The sequence below is a fragment of the Phytophthora sojae genome (genome assembly GCF_000149755.1).
Source record: "Phytophthora sojae unplaced genomic scaffold PHYSOscaffold_2, whole genome shotgun sequence".
NCBI classification, from domain to species: domain Eukaryota; phylum Oomycota; class Peronosporomycetes; order Peronosporales; family Peronosporaceae; genus Phytophthora; species Phytophthora sojae.
Genome location: NW_009258116.1, coordinates 10915834 through 10932450, shown reverse-complemented (window position 1 = coordinate 10932450; position 16617 = coordinate 10915834). Strand labels below are relative to the sequence as shown.

The 16617-nt window shown below is 53.5% G+C and overlaps 2 protein-coding genes and 1 non-coding gene across 3 annotated transcripts; all 3 read right to left on the bottom strand.

Moving 5' to 3' along the window:
- Positions 1–1029: 1029 nt before the first annotated feature.
- On the bottom strand, positions 1030–1102 carry PHYSODRAFT_t449. The gene has a single exon. It is a non-coding gene; the product is annotated as a tRNA-Lys (tRNA).
- Positions 1103–13684: 12582 nt separating this feature from the next.
- On the bottom strand, positions 13685–14387 carry PHYSODRAFT_482491 (hypothetical protein; the record flags this gene model as incomplete). Its single annotated transcript, XM_009523246.1, has 2 exons — positions 13685–14113; positions 14232–14387. Coding segments are annotated over 2 exons (585 nt in total), but the record flags the coding sequence as incomplete, so codon positions are not given.
- A 125-nt stretch (positions 14388–14512) lies between these two features.
- Positions 14513–15398, bottom strand: PHYSODRAFT_327166 (hypothetical protein; the record flags this gene model as incomplete). Its single annotated transcript, XM_009523245.1, has 5 exons — positions 14513–14530; positions 14613–14728; positions 14768–15029; positions 15108–15260; positions 15336–15398. 5 exons carry the CDS (start codon positions 15396–15398, stop codon positions 14513–14515), a joined length of 612 nt encoding a protein of 203 aa, XP_009521540.1.
- Positions 15399–16617: the final 1219 nt, after the last annotated feature.

Here is a 16617-nt window from a genome sequence, read left to right as displayed (position 1 = left end):
TCATTTCTTCCGCATGCACGCCCCGCACGACCTACACGCGGCCTGCCGCCTGTATGTCCGCATGTCGAGGGGCCCGCACCGAGCGTTGTCCTGAAGCCATAGCGGTGACGCAGCAAGAAACCGCTGGCACCTTTTCTCGATCTCGCCCACCCACCCCACATGCACAAATACCAACTATTAATACCACCACTACTTTAACGACCACCTCCTTCGCCACATCCGCGACCGTAAGACAGACGACCGGAGTGGGCATCCATATCAAGCTTGAGTGGTCTTTTTTTTTGGCTTAGGCGGCACGAACCAGCGCCCATACCATTTCTCGACCTGCAGAACCGCGCAACTTAATCGGTTGATTGTCGGCTCACCGAAGGCAAGGAGACGGGAAACACGGTGGTTAAAGAGAGGGACACGCCAGAGCATTGGCACGTTCGATTTCTACCACAGCAAGCAACACGTGAGCCGCCCCACGGGCACAAACTTCTGGTGGCTGGCCAGACATCTGGACATCTGGGCTCTGTAATCGCAGCACCCACTCAACACGCCTTGTAGATCTATGAGCGGCGGACCTTCTCTCCGACTCCAGCGTGGTTCGATCGATCGAATGGCCTGTTGCCAGTGCCTATCCTGTTAACAGGCGAGCTTGAAGGAAGCAGCGAAGTCAAGCTTGGCGCTTGTGCTAGCCCTTGAGACGTTGTGGCAGGACGGGTATTATCCGCAAGAACGCAATTGCGTTGGCGGGATCAGCGTGAATTGTATTGTGTGTGTGTGTGGGGTGTGTGTCCAACGAGCTACAGTATCCCAGTCGACACATTGGAGCTGAGGCCAACGAAAGCAAGGCGGATACAATGCGTTGCAGGCACGACGTAGAATGCGTTGGTAAATGGGTAAAAGAATGTGGAGCATAATGCACTGCTACGAGTGCTGCCCTGTTACCCCGAACGCCGCTGCGCGAACGCAACCAGCTGCGCGCACCAAACGCACGCACAACTCGCTCGCTCGCGTGCCAACACACGATCGCAAAGAAGCAAGCACCCCCCGTGGGGCTCGAACCCACGACCACTGGCTTAAAAGGCCAGCGCTCTACCGACTGAGCTAGACGGGTGTACCTTCACGACCCTTACAGCAACTTAACAACAACAACGCGCAACACTAACAACGAACAACACCTACACGACACGCTACACGAACCGCACAGAAACCACACGCGCACAGACCGACACGGCAGACCTTCAGACGCACCCTCGCCACCCGCCTTTTCCCTGTCAGGCACTGCCGTCCTCGATACCACATCGCTTCAACCTTTGTCATTTCTTCCGCATGCACGCCCCGCACGACCTACACGCGGCCTGCCGCCTGTATGTCCGCATGTCGAGGGGCCCGCACCGAGCGTTGTCCTGAAGCCATAGCGGTGACGCAGCAAGAAACCGCTGGCACCTTTTCTCGATCTCGCCCACCCACCCCACATGCACAAATACCAACTATTAATACCACCACTACTTTAACGACCACCTCCTTCGCCACATCCGCGACCGTAAGACAGACGACCGGAGTGGGCATCCATATCAAGCTTGAGTGGTCTTTTTTTTTTGGCTTAGGCGGCACGAACCAGCGCCCATACCATTTCTCGACCTGCAGAACCGCGCAACTTAATCGGTTGATTGTCGGCTCACCGAAGGCAAGGAGACGGGAAACACGGTGGTTAAAGAGAGGGACACGCCAGAGCATTGGCACGTTCGATTTCTACCACAGCAAGCAACACGTGAGCCGCCCCACGGGCACAAACTTCTGGTGGCTGGCCAGACATCTGGACATCTGGGCTCTGTAATCGCAGCACCCACTCAACACGCCTTGTAGATCTATGAGCGGCGGACCTTCTCTCCGACTCCAGCGTGGTTCGATCGATCGAATGGCCTGTTGCCAGTGCCTATCCTGTTAACAGGCGAGCTTGAAGGAAGCAGCGAAGTCAAGCTTGGCGCTTGTGCTAACTTCAATGCGGACTAGCGAAAGCACACACGCTTATTAACCGGATGGTTTCTCATAACCAAGCGATAAAGTATCCGTGGTCTTGATGCAACCCATGCTTTGTTACTGTGGTAAGTGAAGGTTTAGGTCTTTGACTCCCATCAAACTCCTCAACTTCTCAAATTGAGTTTGGGGCAGTGCCTTTGTGAGGGCATCCCCAACCATATCATTAGTACTACAGTACGAAACTACTATTCGTCCTTTATCATGTACCTCTCTCGTATATAGCCCTTTAATATCAATGTGCTTTGCTGAAGCATGATTAGCTGGGTCCCTTATTATACTAATTGCTCCTTTGTTATCACACCAGCATACTATCGGTTACTTCTGCTTAAAGTCTAGCTCCGCTTTCTTTTACTCTCTCACTTGCTGCAATTAACTCAGTTTGCGCTGTGTGGAGACTGACTGTATCTTGCCTAGAACTTTTCCAAGTAATACACGCGCCATTATACTGACATACCCAGTAACCGACTTTCTGTTCTCATTTGCATTCGCAAAGCTCGCGTTTTGTGTATAACTCGTATATTACTTCCGTACACTTTCCATCGAATACAAGCCCATACTTCGACGTTCCTTTCAAATATCGTAGTACTCTCTGGGCTGCCCTGGAATGGCTCTTATTATAGCATGCTCACACGAAGAGAATGAGTCAGCTGAACGGGCACACCAAACCATTGTGGGCCATGTCCGATGTGCTCTGGCTGGGTCTGGTATGGCTGCGAAGTGGTGGCCAGAAGCTTTAATGTATATTGTAAAGGGGTTACACGAGAGTTACCCAAAGGGTTACGAAGTGGATACACAATGTCTAACCTAAATTAGTAGGATAATCAGTACATGGCTTCAGAGCCACTGATTATGCATATGACTAGGGTTCACTATGCTAGATAGTGAACCGGATACATTTACACCGTAGGCGGCTTTGCCGCAATAAAGGGAAATACATTCAGTTTGAGATTCACACAGTTAAGAGTTAAGGGTTGACTCTTGGAGTCCGTAAGGTGTACGGACTCACACGTTCTGGTATTAAAACGGGCTATCTTAAGCTGAGACTCTGTTACGTCTTCCTCTGACGCTAAAGCTACGTCAGCCCCGCTGCACTTGGTAGCACTAGTAGTCAATCCGACACCTGAGTCTGTATAGACTGACCCTCTGTGGAGAATGGAGCAGTTCGCTCACTTGCCCCCGAACCAGCAGGATGCGCTTAAAAAGCTTCTGTCCTTGCTGGGCCCGGAGGCCGTGACGCAACTTGCGCAGCAAGGCCCCGACGCGGTGAACGCGCGTCTCGAGGCGTTTTCAAGCTACGAGAATGCTCTGCTAGAGCACCTCCAGCAGAGGATGGCGACGGCCGCGGCGCCCCAAGCGCCCGCTTCGTCATCTGACGCGGGAACAAGACCCAAGCCGCTCATGTTGAGCGTGAAGACCTTTGAACACAAGGAGGGTGAAAGCTTGATGCTTTGGACCCGAGAGGTTGAGATGGCTATGAGCTCAGCTCTACTCCGGACGGAGTCGCAGCGTGTGGCACCAGCTATCTCGAAGCTCGGTGGGTGAGCGAGAGAGTGGGCACTAACGTCTGGGACGTCGGTCGAAGTGGCCTTCCCGACGTGGGACTAGCTGAAACAGCAATTGTCCCGAGTGTTTGCTCCGCCTAACGAGGCGTATCGCGTGCGCTCACGCTTCCTGGTGACCAGGCAGAGCAAGAAGGAGTTGATGGACTATGTCCAAGAGTTGAGAACTCTCATTGTTGGCATGTCTGCGGACCCCCTGCCGGAAGCAGTCACCGTTACGGTGGTCATGGAGGGCCTCCGCACTGGCGTTGCCAGGACGGAGGTGTTCCGAACCCACCCGAGCTCTTTTGAAGAGGCTGTGAGCGTCGCATTGAATGCGGAACACAACTTTAAGTCGTCGAGACTTGGGTGGAATGCGTCTTACGCTAGCGCGCCGAGTGGTCCGGAACCCATGGACCTCAGCTATGCTGAAGACGAAGAAGCCGAGCTTTGTGCTGCTGAGCAGCGTCGCGGTATCCGCAGATACTTCATCTGTGGTGACACCCGTCACCTTCGTGCTGGGTGTCCGCTGCGCCATCAGCGCCAGGCTTGGTCAAGCCGCTCTTCGAGCTCGAGCCAGGGCTCTGGTTTGTCTCGGGGAAACGAGAAGCCCCAGTAGGCGCGGGGCGGCCTACTGGGGAAGAACTAAGTTCTATTGAGCCTCGGCGAGGTGGAGGTCGACAGGACTTAGCCCCGAAGAGAGCCGTACTCTCTAACACGGAACGTGTATGCAAGCCGGGCTTGCTAGTTGTCCAAGATTGGGTGAAGGGCTTCACGAAACCATGGACTTTTGATCGATTCGGGAGCGTCCCGGCGTTCTACGATGGACGGAAGTCAGCTTTATGCTGAGGCGCTGGTAGCGCGCGGGAGTGACAGCGTCACTGTTCGTCTCGCGACGGGCACTCGTGTCACGGTGGCTAAGGTCCCTGTGGACCTGGGCGTGAAGTTTTTGGATTTTGATAGCGTGGAACGCTGTCTGGTCTTAGACCTCGATTCGAGATATGATCTCATGCTTGGTATGGCGTGGCTGGAACGCCACGAGCCTTGGATCGATTGGAGGTCGAAGACCCTTGGTGCTACGCACTTCTCTCCTGGCGGAGCATTGGCGAGTCATGAACCCACCTCTGCTAGTAAGCAGAAGCGCTTCTGGCGCGAGCACTGGACCGAGTCGGTCAATGTGCTGGACATCGGAGTTTCCGAGTTGGTGGACACTGAGTGTGTCGAGAATGAGCGTTCCGAGCGTGGCTCGCGGACGGCAGGTGGAGCGGTACGAATTCCGCTGAGCGGGCGTGCGTCTGAGGGCGACGCCCTGCTGCGTGCCGGCGAAGGCGCGGTCGACAGGAAGTCGAGTGAAGATGGGCGTTGCCCGGATCAAGGATGTGGAGCGGCACTAATTCCGCTGAGCGGGCGTGCGTCTGAGGGCGACGCCCTGCTGCGTGCCAGCGACGGCGTGGCCGGCACGATGCCGAAGAACAAGGGGCTTTGCCCGGATGAAGATCGTGGAGTGGCACGTAATCCACTGAGTGGAGGCTGCGGATCGTGCAGCTCTTCGCCGAGTGTCGGTAAAGACACTGGAGCTCCCCTGGAGCTGAACGAGGTGGTGACACCTGGCGTCAAGACGCACGCGAAATCACGGAGCTCTTCAGGGCTGACGGTGTTCATGAAGAGGAGGCAGCGCCGCAAAGCGCTGGCTGCGAGACGCAAGGCGTCTGCGATCTCACGAGTCGAGAAGGGCGTGTCGAGCGGTGAGGCTCCACGCGAGAGCGAGCAGCTCTATACACTCGTGAATGGAGTGACGGGCGACGTCGACGGAGGTATCAACCTCGACGACTTGCCCTCACGGTCTGCTCTCGTTGAGCTGGACGAGATGTCCTTGGCCGAGTTCGTCGAAGCCTTAAAGACTGGAGACTTGGCTGAGGTAGCGGTCATAAAGATTTGAACTCGTCCTCGCTTCTGGATGAAGCTGTCCTGGAAGACACCAAGAAGGCGCTGAATGCGCGGAGCGGATCGGCGATCCTGAAGGACCCGTCGGATCCCTTGTATCAAGTGGCCTACGCCCGATGGGGCCTGAAGAGCTGCGTCACAAGACGATTAAACGTCGCTGACGCGTTCGAAAGCCCTTGGGGCATCACCAACCACTCCCAGAGTATCCCGCTCGGAGTACTCACCGCAGTGAGAGAAATGTCGCTCGTCCTCATGAGCAATTGGTAATATCCATCGACCAAGTCGGGCGCACTGTACATCGTACATCCTGCCATGTTGTTCTGAAGAACATCCTTCCGAGGAATCGGCGTCTGCGCCGGAATGGTAGCGGCATTCAGCTTGTTGAAAGCATGCACGATACGCCACTTGCCATTCGGCTTTCTGACACAGAATGTCGGCGTAGAGTGTGGAGACTTACTCTCACGCACCATGCCCGCCTCGTGCTTCGCACGGAAGAACGCGTCAATGACGTCACACTGCTCCTTCGGCAAGGGCCACTGCCTCGTCACGCGGCCTGAGGGCCGACCCGGTCAAGGTCAAGGTCATTATTGACTAGCCGGTTCCCAAGAACCAGAAGGATCTTCGCAAGTGGCTTGGCTTGGCCAATTACTTGCACAAGTACAGCGAGAACTACGCTGAGATGGCTCGGCGACTCTCCAATCTCCTGAAGAAGGATGCAGAGTGGTGTTGGGACACCGAGCATCAAGATGCGTTTGCGGCAATTAAGGACAGTCTCCTTCATGCGCCTAATCTGGCTCTGCCAGACCCCGCTCGTCCATTTAGTGTCGTTTGTGACGCCTCGGACTTTACCATCGGCTGTGCCCTGCTGCAAGCAGACGCCGAGGGGCGCGAGCGCGTGGTGGCGTTCGAATCTCGCCAGCTGAAGGCTGCGGAGAATAACTATGCTGTCCACGACAAGGAGCTACTTGCATTGAAGTATGCGCTCGTCAAGTTCAGGGTTCACCTGTTGGGCTCTCAGCCGTTCGTGATTTACACGGATCATGCGTCGTTACGCACTGCGACTCAGTCGCCTCATCTCTCGCAAAGGATGGTTCGCTGGCTGTCCAGTACAACTTCGAGGTGAAGTACAAGCCTGGCAGGCAGAATGTCCTTGCGGACGCGCTGTCGCGCAGGCCGGATTATGAGCTGGCTCATGTAACGACCGTGACTTCGTCATTACCGGATCTGATCCGAACGGCTTATGCCAAGGACGACACTTGTGTCGCGTTGCTGAAGGCTCTGGGGAGCAAGGAGTTTCAAGACTCGGACATGAGCGCGGCTGCGCGCGCGGCTACACCGTTATTCCCTCGATGGAGGCCTGTTGTTCTACAACACTGGCCCCGAGGATACGCCCCGCGTGGTCATCCCTCATGATGAGGATCTGAAGTATCGCATCCTCTATGAGACACACGACACGCCGCTGGCCGGCCATCTTGGCCGTGAGAAGACCTACAGCTCGGTGAGCACCCACTACTGGTGGCCGAAGATGTACGAGTGGACGATCACTTACGTGCGCACGTGCGAGACGTGTCAGCGAGTGAAGTCGTCACCTCATGCTGCAGCGCCGTTGGCGAGTTTGCCTGTCCCTTCGGGCTGCTGGCAATTCATGAGTATGGACTTTGTGTTTGGCCTGCCGGCGGACGCGGCGGGCAACACTGGAGTCGTGGTCTTCGTGGGCCGACTGAGCAAGATGGCTCACATTGCGGCTGTGCCGGATACCATCGATGGTAAAGGTACAGCAACGCTGTTCTTGGACCGAGTGTTTCGACAACACGGACTCCCTGAGTCGATTGTCTCGGACCGAGACCCCCGCTTCACGGGCAACTTCTGGAGCGCGGTCTTTGCGGTGCTTGGCACCAAGCTGGACATGTCCACGGCGGACCATCCGCAGACCGATGGTCAGACAGAGCGCGAAAATCGCGTCGTCGAGGACGTGCTCCGCAGCATTTGCGCCGAGACGCCGAAGCGCTGGAGCGCCATGCTGCCACGCGTTGAGTTTGCGTTGATCAACGCCGTGCACGCCTCGACAGGCTACACGCCGTTCTACGTGAACATCTTGTCTCATGTCCCGCTGACGCCGCCACGGGGTGGCCTCGGGCTTGGGAGGAGAAGCCGATTTAGCTGATCGGCTAGCCGGCTAATGTTCGTAAACAGATTGACGCTTTCTTGTCGACGCGTCTGAGTGTCTTACGACATATGCGTGACGCAACGGCTGACGCCAAGATAAGAAAAAGGAACATGCAGATGCCAGGGGCAGAGGCAATGCTGAAAGTAATGAGGTCGGGGACCTGGTGTTGCTTAATACTAAAAACCTACCTACACATGCAGTATCAGCCGTCTTCACGACGAAGTTGCGCCCGCGCTTCATCGGACCTTTCAAGGATGTGGCCAAGAAGGGCCTTGCGTACACGCTCAATCTTCCGAAGAAGATGCGGACGCACCCCGTCTTCTACGTGGGCTTGCTCATGCCGTACCAGGACCCGATGCAGGTGCAGATGGAGGCACCGAGGGTGACGAGGTCACAGGCGCGGAGATCGCAGTCGTCGAGGACGCGACCATCAACGCGGGCACCGCAGGCACAGGCGGAAGAATCGGCGCCGGAGGTGCCGCGGGCACAGCGAGAGCCGCAGACGCAGGAGGCGCAGCAGTCGGAGCCTGCATGCGGGCCAGGAGGTTGAGCTGACCCTGAAGCACAGCCTGCTTACGCTGTAGCTCCCCGAGCTCCCGGCCACGCTGCTCATCGCGATCGCGATAGTATCGCACCCAGCCCTCCAGGGCCCCAAGGCGGTCCCAGACCTCTCGAGGCACCTCAATCCATTGCGTCCGCTCGGCGAGCTGGTCGAGTTCAGTGGCAGTCCGGCCCAGACGCGCATCAACGTCATGGATGTGATCCCGAAGGCGGCCCGCCTGCTGCCGCGTCTCTTAGAGCTCATCTTGAGTCGCAAAGGGCCCCACCGCGGCCTCCACCGGCTCTGCTCGATGAGAATGGGAATCTGCATTACCATGTGGAGCGTCTCCTGGCGAAGCGGCGGTACCAGGGTCAAAACCAGTATCTGGTGAAATGGCGAGGGCACCCTCACTCCGAGAACTCATGGGAGTTTGAGGTGCCCCTCCGCCAAGACTGCCCAGACGTTGTGGCGTAGCGGGATCAGCAAAATCTACGAGATTGCCAATCCAACTTACCAACTGCGCCCGAACACCGACTTACGGAGGGGCCCCCGATGATCCGTGATCTGTGTGCTGAACTGGCCACCTTGTGTACCCGTCGGTAGGGCTGGATCTGCTCCTCTGGTGTCTGCTGAAGCGTCCGAGCTTTGTAGACAGAACAGTCTGGGCGAGACGCGGGGATGTGGGTGGAGCAGCGCGAAAATCTTCACTCTGCTCGCGGTAGTATTCCAAATCCAGTGGTCTTGTACTTGGATCTGGAGGCCTGGATCTGGATCCGGCCGGGTTGTTGCCTTTAGAGGTTGTTGTCCTTTACGTTGCCTATGGGCCTACTTTGGCTCACTACTTTAGCTTACACGTGTGCGCGTGTATGTGAGGAAGCGTAGCTTAGTTTAAATTAGAGTTAATTATACTCGGGCCTCCGAGTATAGATTAATCTAAATAAACGATCCAAATAATGTTTTTGGGTTAAAATAAGAACTGCTATTTTTGTTTTATGTTTCTGACTTCCTCTAAATGTAATATTCTAAGATAGGAATCTGCCAACGGCTGGTTGGCAGAATTCCAATGCTATGCATGTCGCTCATCGGCTAAAAGATGCTGCTCCCAACCAATAGGAATCCTAAGTCTCTATGGACCACCCGTCGTGGTGATCCTAAATGTATGTAGCCTTTGGTGTGTCTACACCAAGGACGAGAAAGTCTTTCGAACCTCTAACAGACGCCGTGTCTGTTAGAGTTACAAGTGACTGTAGCCACTTGTGCGTGTAACCCCGTTACATCGCAGGTCTTTCTTGGTCGTGTTTGCCGCCTCCAATGACGGTGTCGTTGACAGTTGAGACGAGAGGGACGCACCGGCCAAACAGATAACTCCGGTGGATCTTGGATCTGCACTTGCAGGTAGTTCACTAGGAAGGTCTTGGATCTGACCAATATATTACTCCAGTCTTACAACCAACACTAGATCTGCTACCGCTAACCTCTTTACGCCGAGTGGGGCCAATGTCGTTCCCGTTTCCAGGCGAGGGAGGAAGCGCTTGCGTTGTACAAGGCAAATTCTGGTCTGATTTATGCTTAAGTTCGCTCCTATCCCAAAGTTCTATCGCCATGTGGCTCCTATCATCCGATCTGTACCTACCAACTCTATGGACTCCCTTTACCTTCATTGTGTGTCAGTTGCTTGCCCGTCGAGTCGTGTCCACAACTTCCTGATTACGCCTGAATCCAGAGGATCTTGGATCTCTGTCGACGTAGATCCCGATCCATCTGAGTCCGGATCCAGATCCATCTGATTCGTGGATCTTGGATCTTGGATCTCCGTGGGCGTAGATCCAGATTCATCTGGATCCAGCTGGGCCTGTCACGCTTCCGCATTTGTGGCGAGGTCCAGATCCATCAATCATCCAATTACTTGCCAGCACTCATTCTTGGGACTTGCGCTTCTCCACAACGTCGTGGACGCTTTTGATCAGGTTGATCACCAGCGCCCCGAGGTCTCAAGGCCGGCACGCCGGCCGTCCCGCGCTTCCCGGCAATAAGCTGGGGAGCTGCTGGGTCAGCCACATTGCTCCGAGGCTGACCCTGAGCCACAGCGCTCACTCCCTCGCGGGAAGGAGCGGCTGGAGTGCTCGAAGGAGCGAAGCGCGCAGCGCTGGTTACCTCATCTAAGTCCTTCATAGTAAACCTTGACGCAAGTTTTGCCTTAACTTTCTCCATGAGTATCATATTACTCGCGGCGATAGTAATATCATCCACGTACACACAGATTAGTACTATGTGCGACTTTCCATTTACCTCCCACTTTTGACGATACAAACAGTACTCCTTTTTGCACCGGGAAAACCCAAGTCGTACCAGGAACTTATTGAGGAGCACATGGCGCCTGTTTACGTCCATATAGGCTCTTCTTGAGCTTACACATGGTCGAGCAATCCCCGTGCCGAAACCCTTGAGGTTGTTGCATATAGATATCCTCAAATAACGTTCCGTTGAGGAACGCTGTAGACACATCCATTTGGTGAACATGTAAATCCTTATTATTTGCTATAGCGAGTAGCAATCGCAACGACTCATATCTCGCGACCGGGGAGAAAATCTCATTGTAGCCTACACCGTGAATTTGTGTATTTCCTCTTACTACCACTCGGGCCTTTAACCGGTCAACAGTCCCAACAGCGTTGTTCTTTATGTCAAATACCCAGTGACATCCTAACAATTTCTGCCCTTTGGGTAATTGTACAAGTTCCCATGTACCATTCTCGCCTAGTGCTCGGTACTCAACTTGGAGGGCTGCCTCCCACTGTTTATCTCGTTTAGGCTCTTCGATTGATTTTGGAATATGTATCACCTCTATGCTTCTTGTGACTTTGTTGATGGCCACTACATTGTCTCTTAATCGAGTATTTGGCCTTCGTTTGCAGCGGGGCCTTGGAATGGGAGGTATTACCTCACTATCACCCTGGGCTCCCACTGCTCCTGTACTCATTGGAGTCGCAGGTGAGGACTCCTCAGTCCGTCTCTGTTTAGCCGGCGCATTGGTAACTGTGTCACGCGCTCGCTTACCTAGCCCAAATATCTTCCTGATTGTGTCCTCACTTACCTTAATCTTGGCTGATGGAAAAGACCGGACAATTAAGCTGGCCGTGGACGTTACGTCAAACTTCACGTACCGGGCTATGAGGTACCGGTTTCCCTTGATATCTAATAGTCGATACCCTTTGTAATTTTCGGAAAACCCCAAAAGTTTGCACTCAGTGGCGCGATCACTGAACTTCTTATTTACCCGTTTGGACTTTGGTATGCGCGCATAGCACTTACTCCCCCATATCCTTAGTGCTAACTCATTCGGTTTTGTCCCGTATGAAAGTCTCATAGGGTGTCTTTCCTTTAGTCGGTGCAGCAGGTACTCTGTTAGCCACCGCAGTCATATATGCAGCGGGGCTACCGTAGCTTTAGCGTCAGAGGAAGACGTAACAGACTCACAGAGTCTCAGCTTAAGATAGCCCGTTCTAATACCAGAACGTGTGAGTCCGTACACCTTACGGACTCCAAGAGTCAACCCTTAACTCTTAACTGTGTGAATCTCAAACTGAATGTATTTTCCTTTATTGCGTCAAAGCCGCCTACGGTGTAAATGTATCCGGTTCACTATCTAGCATAGTGAACCCTTGTCATATGCATAATCAGTGACTCTGAAGCCATGTACTGATTATCCTACTAATTTAGGTTAGACAATGTGTACCCACTTCGTAACCCTTCGGGTAACTCTCTTGTAACCCCGTTACACCATCCCCCACCAAACCGTGGACACGGGTGTTCACGCTTAACAGCCAACCTCCGGGTCTTGTTCCGTCAAGCCTCCTTCTCGAACGAGTCAATCCACATTTCGTGGACTTTTCTGAGAACTTCTCGGCGCAGAGCGCCCTCACATGACTTCAAGTCATAAAGCCTTTTGGTCTTTCGACCAGAGACAGCCTCTCGCGAGATCCGCCTCGGAGCCTCGCTCCTCTTGTGCTGCTGCACTGCGTGCCTCCGCACCTTCGCGAACGCCGGCGACCGCGCGCACACCCTCGACGCCTTCCAGGCTCTCGGTGTCCGAGTACTTCGCGGCGCACCGCCAGAAGCACAGCTCGCAGCGCGCAATCCCCAGCTGCCCTCGAGCATCAACCCGCCAGATCATGGATCCTAGGGAACTCTTTGGTGAAGAGGGCGAGGTGGACGAGTCCATGCTGGGTTCTCCGAACCGAGGAGATGCGTCCCCAGCCGCGCAACGCTCCCCGAGCCGCCGCGACGCTTCGCCCACGCCGTCGACACGCCGTGAAGAAGGCTCGCCGGCCCCAGTTGGCTATCCGAGCCGTCGCGATCAAGAGCGCCCCGCGCGCACGTCTCCTGTGCGCTCGCCGAGCCGTCCGCCTGCAGAGTCCGCTGCGCCGTCGAGGGAGGAGACGCGGCCACCGCTGCGAACTCTAAACCCGTTCCCTGAACGCTGCTCCGGTCTCTACGAGCTGTGCGCGCTCACTGAGCCACGGTATTCGCCACCTCGTGGTGAGGACGTGCCCCTGGGCCCTGTCATCTCCAACCCTTTGGACGAAGCACAGTCCGAGCAAGTTGAGGCGCAGATGGCTCCCATGCGCTCCCAGCGCCCCGAGCTGCGGCCTCTGCTGAACCCCATCTGCTGAACCCCAGCGCTGCCGACTACGGCTTCCGGCCTCGCAACCCCGCGGAGGTGTGCCGCCAGGCGTTCCTGGAGTCGCTCGCAGCGCACGCCATTGGACCCGCGGCCCGTACTTCACAGGAGCTCGCTCTACGAACGCTCTCCGAGAGCGACTCCTCACTCCACAGTCTACGACTGTCGCGGAGTATCGCGAGAGCTTCTGGCTCCAAGCCCAGCAGAGGTCGGTGCCCGCCTTGCGGACGTACCCCGTGGTTCCTAGCCCGGGGGAAGACTCAATTGAGTACGAAGCTCAGTTCGAGTCTTGGGCCGAGCACAGCCGGAAGCTCAGCTCCATGGATGCTCTCCGAGCCAGCTTCAGTGATGTGGATGTTCGCATTGAACGCAAGCTCCTCTTCGATTTCGCGAAGGTCCGAGCCAAGCGCAGCCTTGCGTCAATCGCCCAGCCGCATACATCCTCAAAATGAAGGTTAAGCGAGACAGGGCTAACAAGATCCTTAGTATGTCCCAACATAAGTATATCATGGACTTCCTACAAAAGTTTGATATGACTAAGTGTGTCTCAGACCCAACATTTCAGGCCAAAAGTGTAGTACTTGAAAAGGAAGAAAATATGAGTCCGGAGCAAATAGCAACTCATTCATTCGATTACAGAGGTTTAGTGGGGTCTTTGATGTATCTTGTTCGTGGAACGCGACCTGATATAGCAAATGCTGTCAAATACCTAAGTAAGTTCCTCCTCTACATTTAATCTCTGGAATAAGAGACCTCTCTTATCGCAGTACATTTTGACCACAAATTCACGAAATGAGTACCTCCATCAGTTCGGATTTTTCGTCTTTGTATGAGAAATTGCCTGTTGTATCATAAGATTTGTTAACTCGCTTCCAACCTCCTTGAGCAATTTTCATCACAAAATACCGCTTATGAGCGGTAGCATCGTCCACCACTGCCAATGTGTACTTAAACCCTGCCGTACCATTTAACCCCTCAGGTTTCATCTTTCTCAGTGAGTCGAGATGAAGTGTATGGAGAGGCACTGTTGCCTTTGTGCCTATCATATTCCAATATGACATTCTCCTTGATTTTGCTAAAGCGCATGTACGGCAAAAGAAGTTATCTCTTGTCATATCCTTCCTTGCGAGACGCAGTGCTCCATCGATTATCCCACCGGACAGAATATCTATCAGTGGGTCTTTTTCCACATGTCCCAAACGCAAATGCCATTCCTTCATTGCATTATGAATTAACACCGGATTACTATTTTTACGATAGTACTTTCGTAGTATCACGAAGTCGCCAACTTGGGAGATAGTACACCTCATCGATTGCTACAGCAGCAAACACAAATCGGTTATTACTATCCAGGAAGTACAGATATTCGCCCGTCTTCGCCTGAATATGCCGGTATCCTTGTGTAGCAAGGCAGTATGCACTCAATAAGTTACTACCACACTCCTTGTCAAAGGCAACATTCTTTATTGAGATACAACTGTAGTTACCCTAAGGCTTGAGTATGTTGAATCTCACTGTTCCTTGAAGTGCACTCTTTGAGGTACTCCGGTTCCCGTACTCGAAAGTTTGAGGTTTACCTCTCCCTAGGTGACTGAACCACCGCCTGTCCGAACTTATAGCAGCTCCTGCCCCTGTGTCAGCTACCTACAGGTCGTCAGTTACCTCCAATTGCTTTAGCATGGATACCCCCCCTCCCCTAAAGCGCTTCCGTACCTCATTGTCGATGTCCATTTGGGTGAATGGCTTCTCCTCCTTATCGCCATCACTCACGGGAAGCGGTTCCTTGAACTCATACTGGTCCGTCTCCTCAATTGCTTTCTTCAGCTTGTCTTCGTACTCACTGGACTAAGCTTGAGTCATTTCCTCACCTTCGGCTGCCTCCGGCTTCTTTCCTTTCTTGATCGTTATCACTTGCTTCTTTTTCGAGCTAGGCGCCGTCGAGATGTTTGAGCGGAACAGTGAACCACCCGCTCGCTCTGGATCGCGATCTTTGGCGATGACGGGGCACTCTTTCTTGCGATGGCCATCTTCAAAGCAGTCGTAGCAGCCCGAGCTTGGAGCCTCTGCTTGATCCTGCATCCTCTTCTTCCCGGTGACCTTCTTTGCCACGTTGATCACCACCGAGCGTCGCTTGTACGTGAGATCCATGATCTACTTATTCGACTTACCTCCAAAGAAACGCCGAATACTAACTTCAATGTTCTCCACCGTAAACCACTCCTCCGTCATGGTGATGCTTCTTTCACAAAACATACTTGGAAGTTGACCCAGCACCTCCATGCAGAGACAGTGCTCAGTAACCATCTCCTTACCCACCAGCGTGCTCATCTTCCGGTTGATCTCGTTACGCGCCTTCTTCAGCTAAGTGAATAGATCTCCGAGATTGTCCCAGTTAGAGGCAAGGGATCGGTCCCATTGCCGACGCAGCGCGAGTACTCCACCAGCATCCCCACCCCCATACATGACCTCGAGCTCCTTCCAGATGTCGCAAGGCCTCATACTAGACGCCGTGTTAGGCAGTCCTTGGAAGAACGAGTAGGTTATGGATAGATTGAACATGTTTAACAACCCGCCATGAGCCCTGTCCCAATGCTGGAGACGGTAACGCATCTCCTACGCCTCTTCCTTTCAGTAATGGAAACCACCGGCTTCTCTGGGTGAGCCTCTAGTACTTTTCCTATTCGATTTTGTAAAGAGATGTTTCACCCAGTAAAATCCATCTTAACAGATACAGTACAGTCCAAAGTGAATCCGCGTGCTGTAACGATGTCGCCTGACTGTAGCGCGAGTGTCGTTCGATGACAAACTCGCCTGGGCCAGCTCTTCAACTGGTTTGCGGGCTTTGGCCCGCGGTGTTCGCAGTTCGGTAGCTTTTTTTTTTACTGTATTCCAAAACCTGCACGGTATAAAAACTTTATTTACTACTGGTAGTACTATGTAGTAGCAAAATGCTTGCCGTAGAAGAGTGTTGCATGAAGGAGTTCTTGAATTTTAGCACATGCTCTTATTTTCGTACTGTGAAGTACCATGCGTCCATTTGCTGGGTTGCTTACGCTGCTCGATCTGCCGTGGTGGATCTACATGAACTCACACTACCGCTACATGTATTCATGCTGCATACGGCACAGCTTCAAGCTGCCAGACTGAGCTTCGGTTCATGTTGAATGCATAATGTGTTTTTTCTGGAGTTATTCGGGTTATATGTTCAATTGTGACGCCTGCAACTTGATTTTGTAGAATTGCTATACTCATTTCCATGCCTTTTAGGTCTCCTGACTTCGAAGTCGGCTCTCAACAAACAGTCTACACCAACGACCATTATTCAATAGCGATAATTTTGTTTTACTCAAGGACGGTATATTGTTGCTGCTGCTAACATGTACATGTATTGTGCTTTGCATCCGTTTTAGCAAAACTGAATAACAAAACTCTGTTTAAAAGTCTGTATTAGGCAAGCAAACTCTGGATTAGACTCTTACTTACGATGTAGAACTCTGAGTTATCTAGCGTCAAGTCGATGTTACAGAAAGTTTTTGCGACTTCTGTATCTCTAATCCAGAGCAGGCGTCAACAAAGCACACTTCATCGCTGCCGAAGGCCGCTACCGATAGTGCAGACTACGAGGGTGTGCGGGTCGACTAAGTCGGTGTGGTTATGCGCGGTTTGAGATGTGAATCAAACGATCGACGATATGCTGAGAGGCAGGTGATGTAGTTTA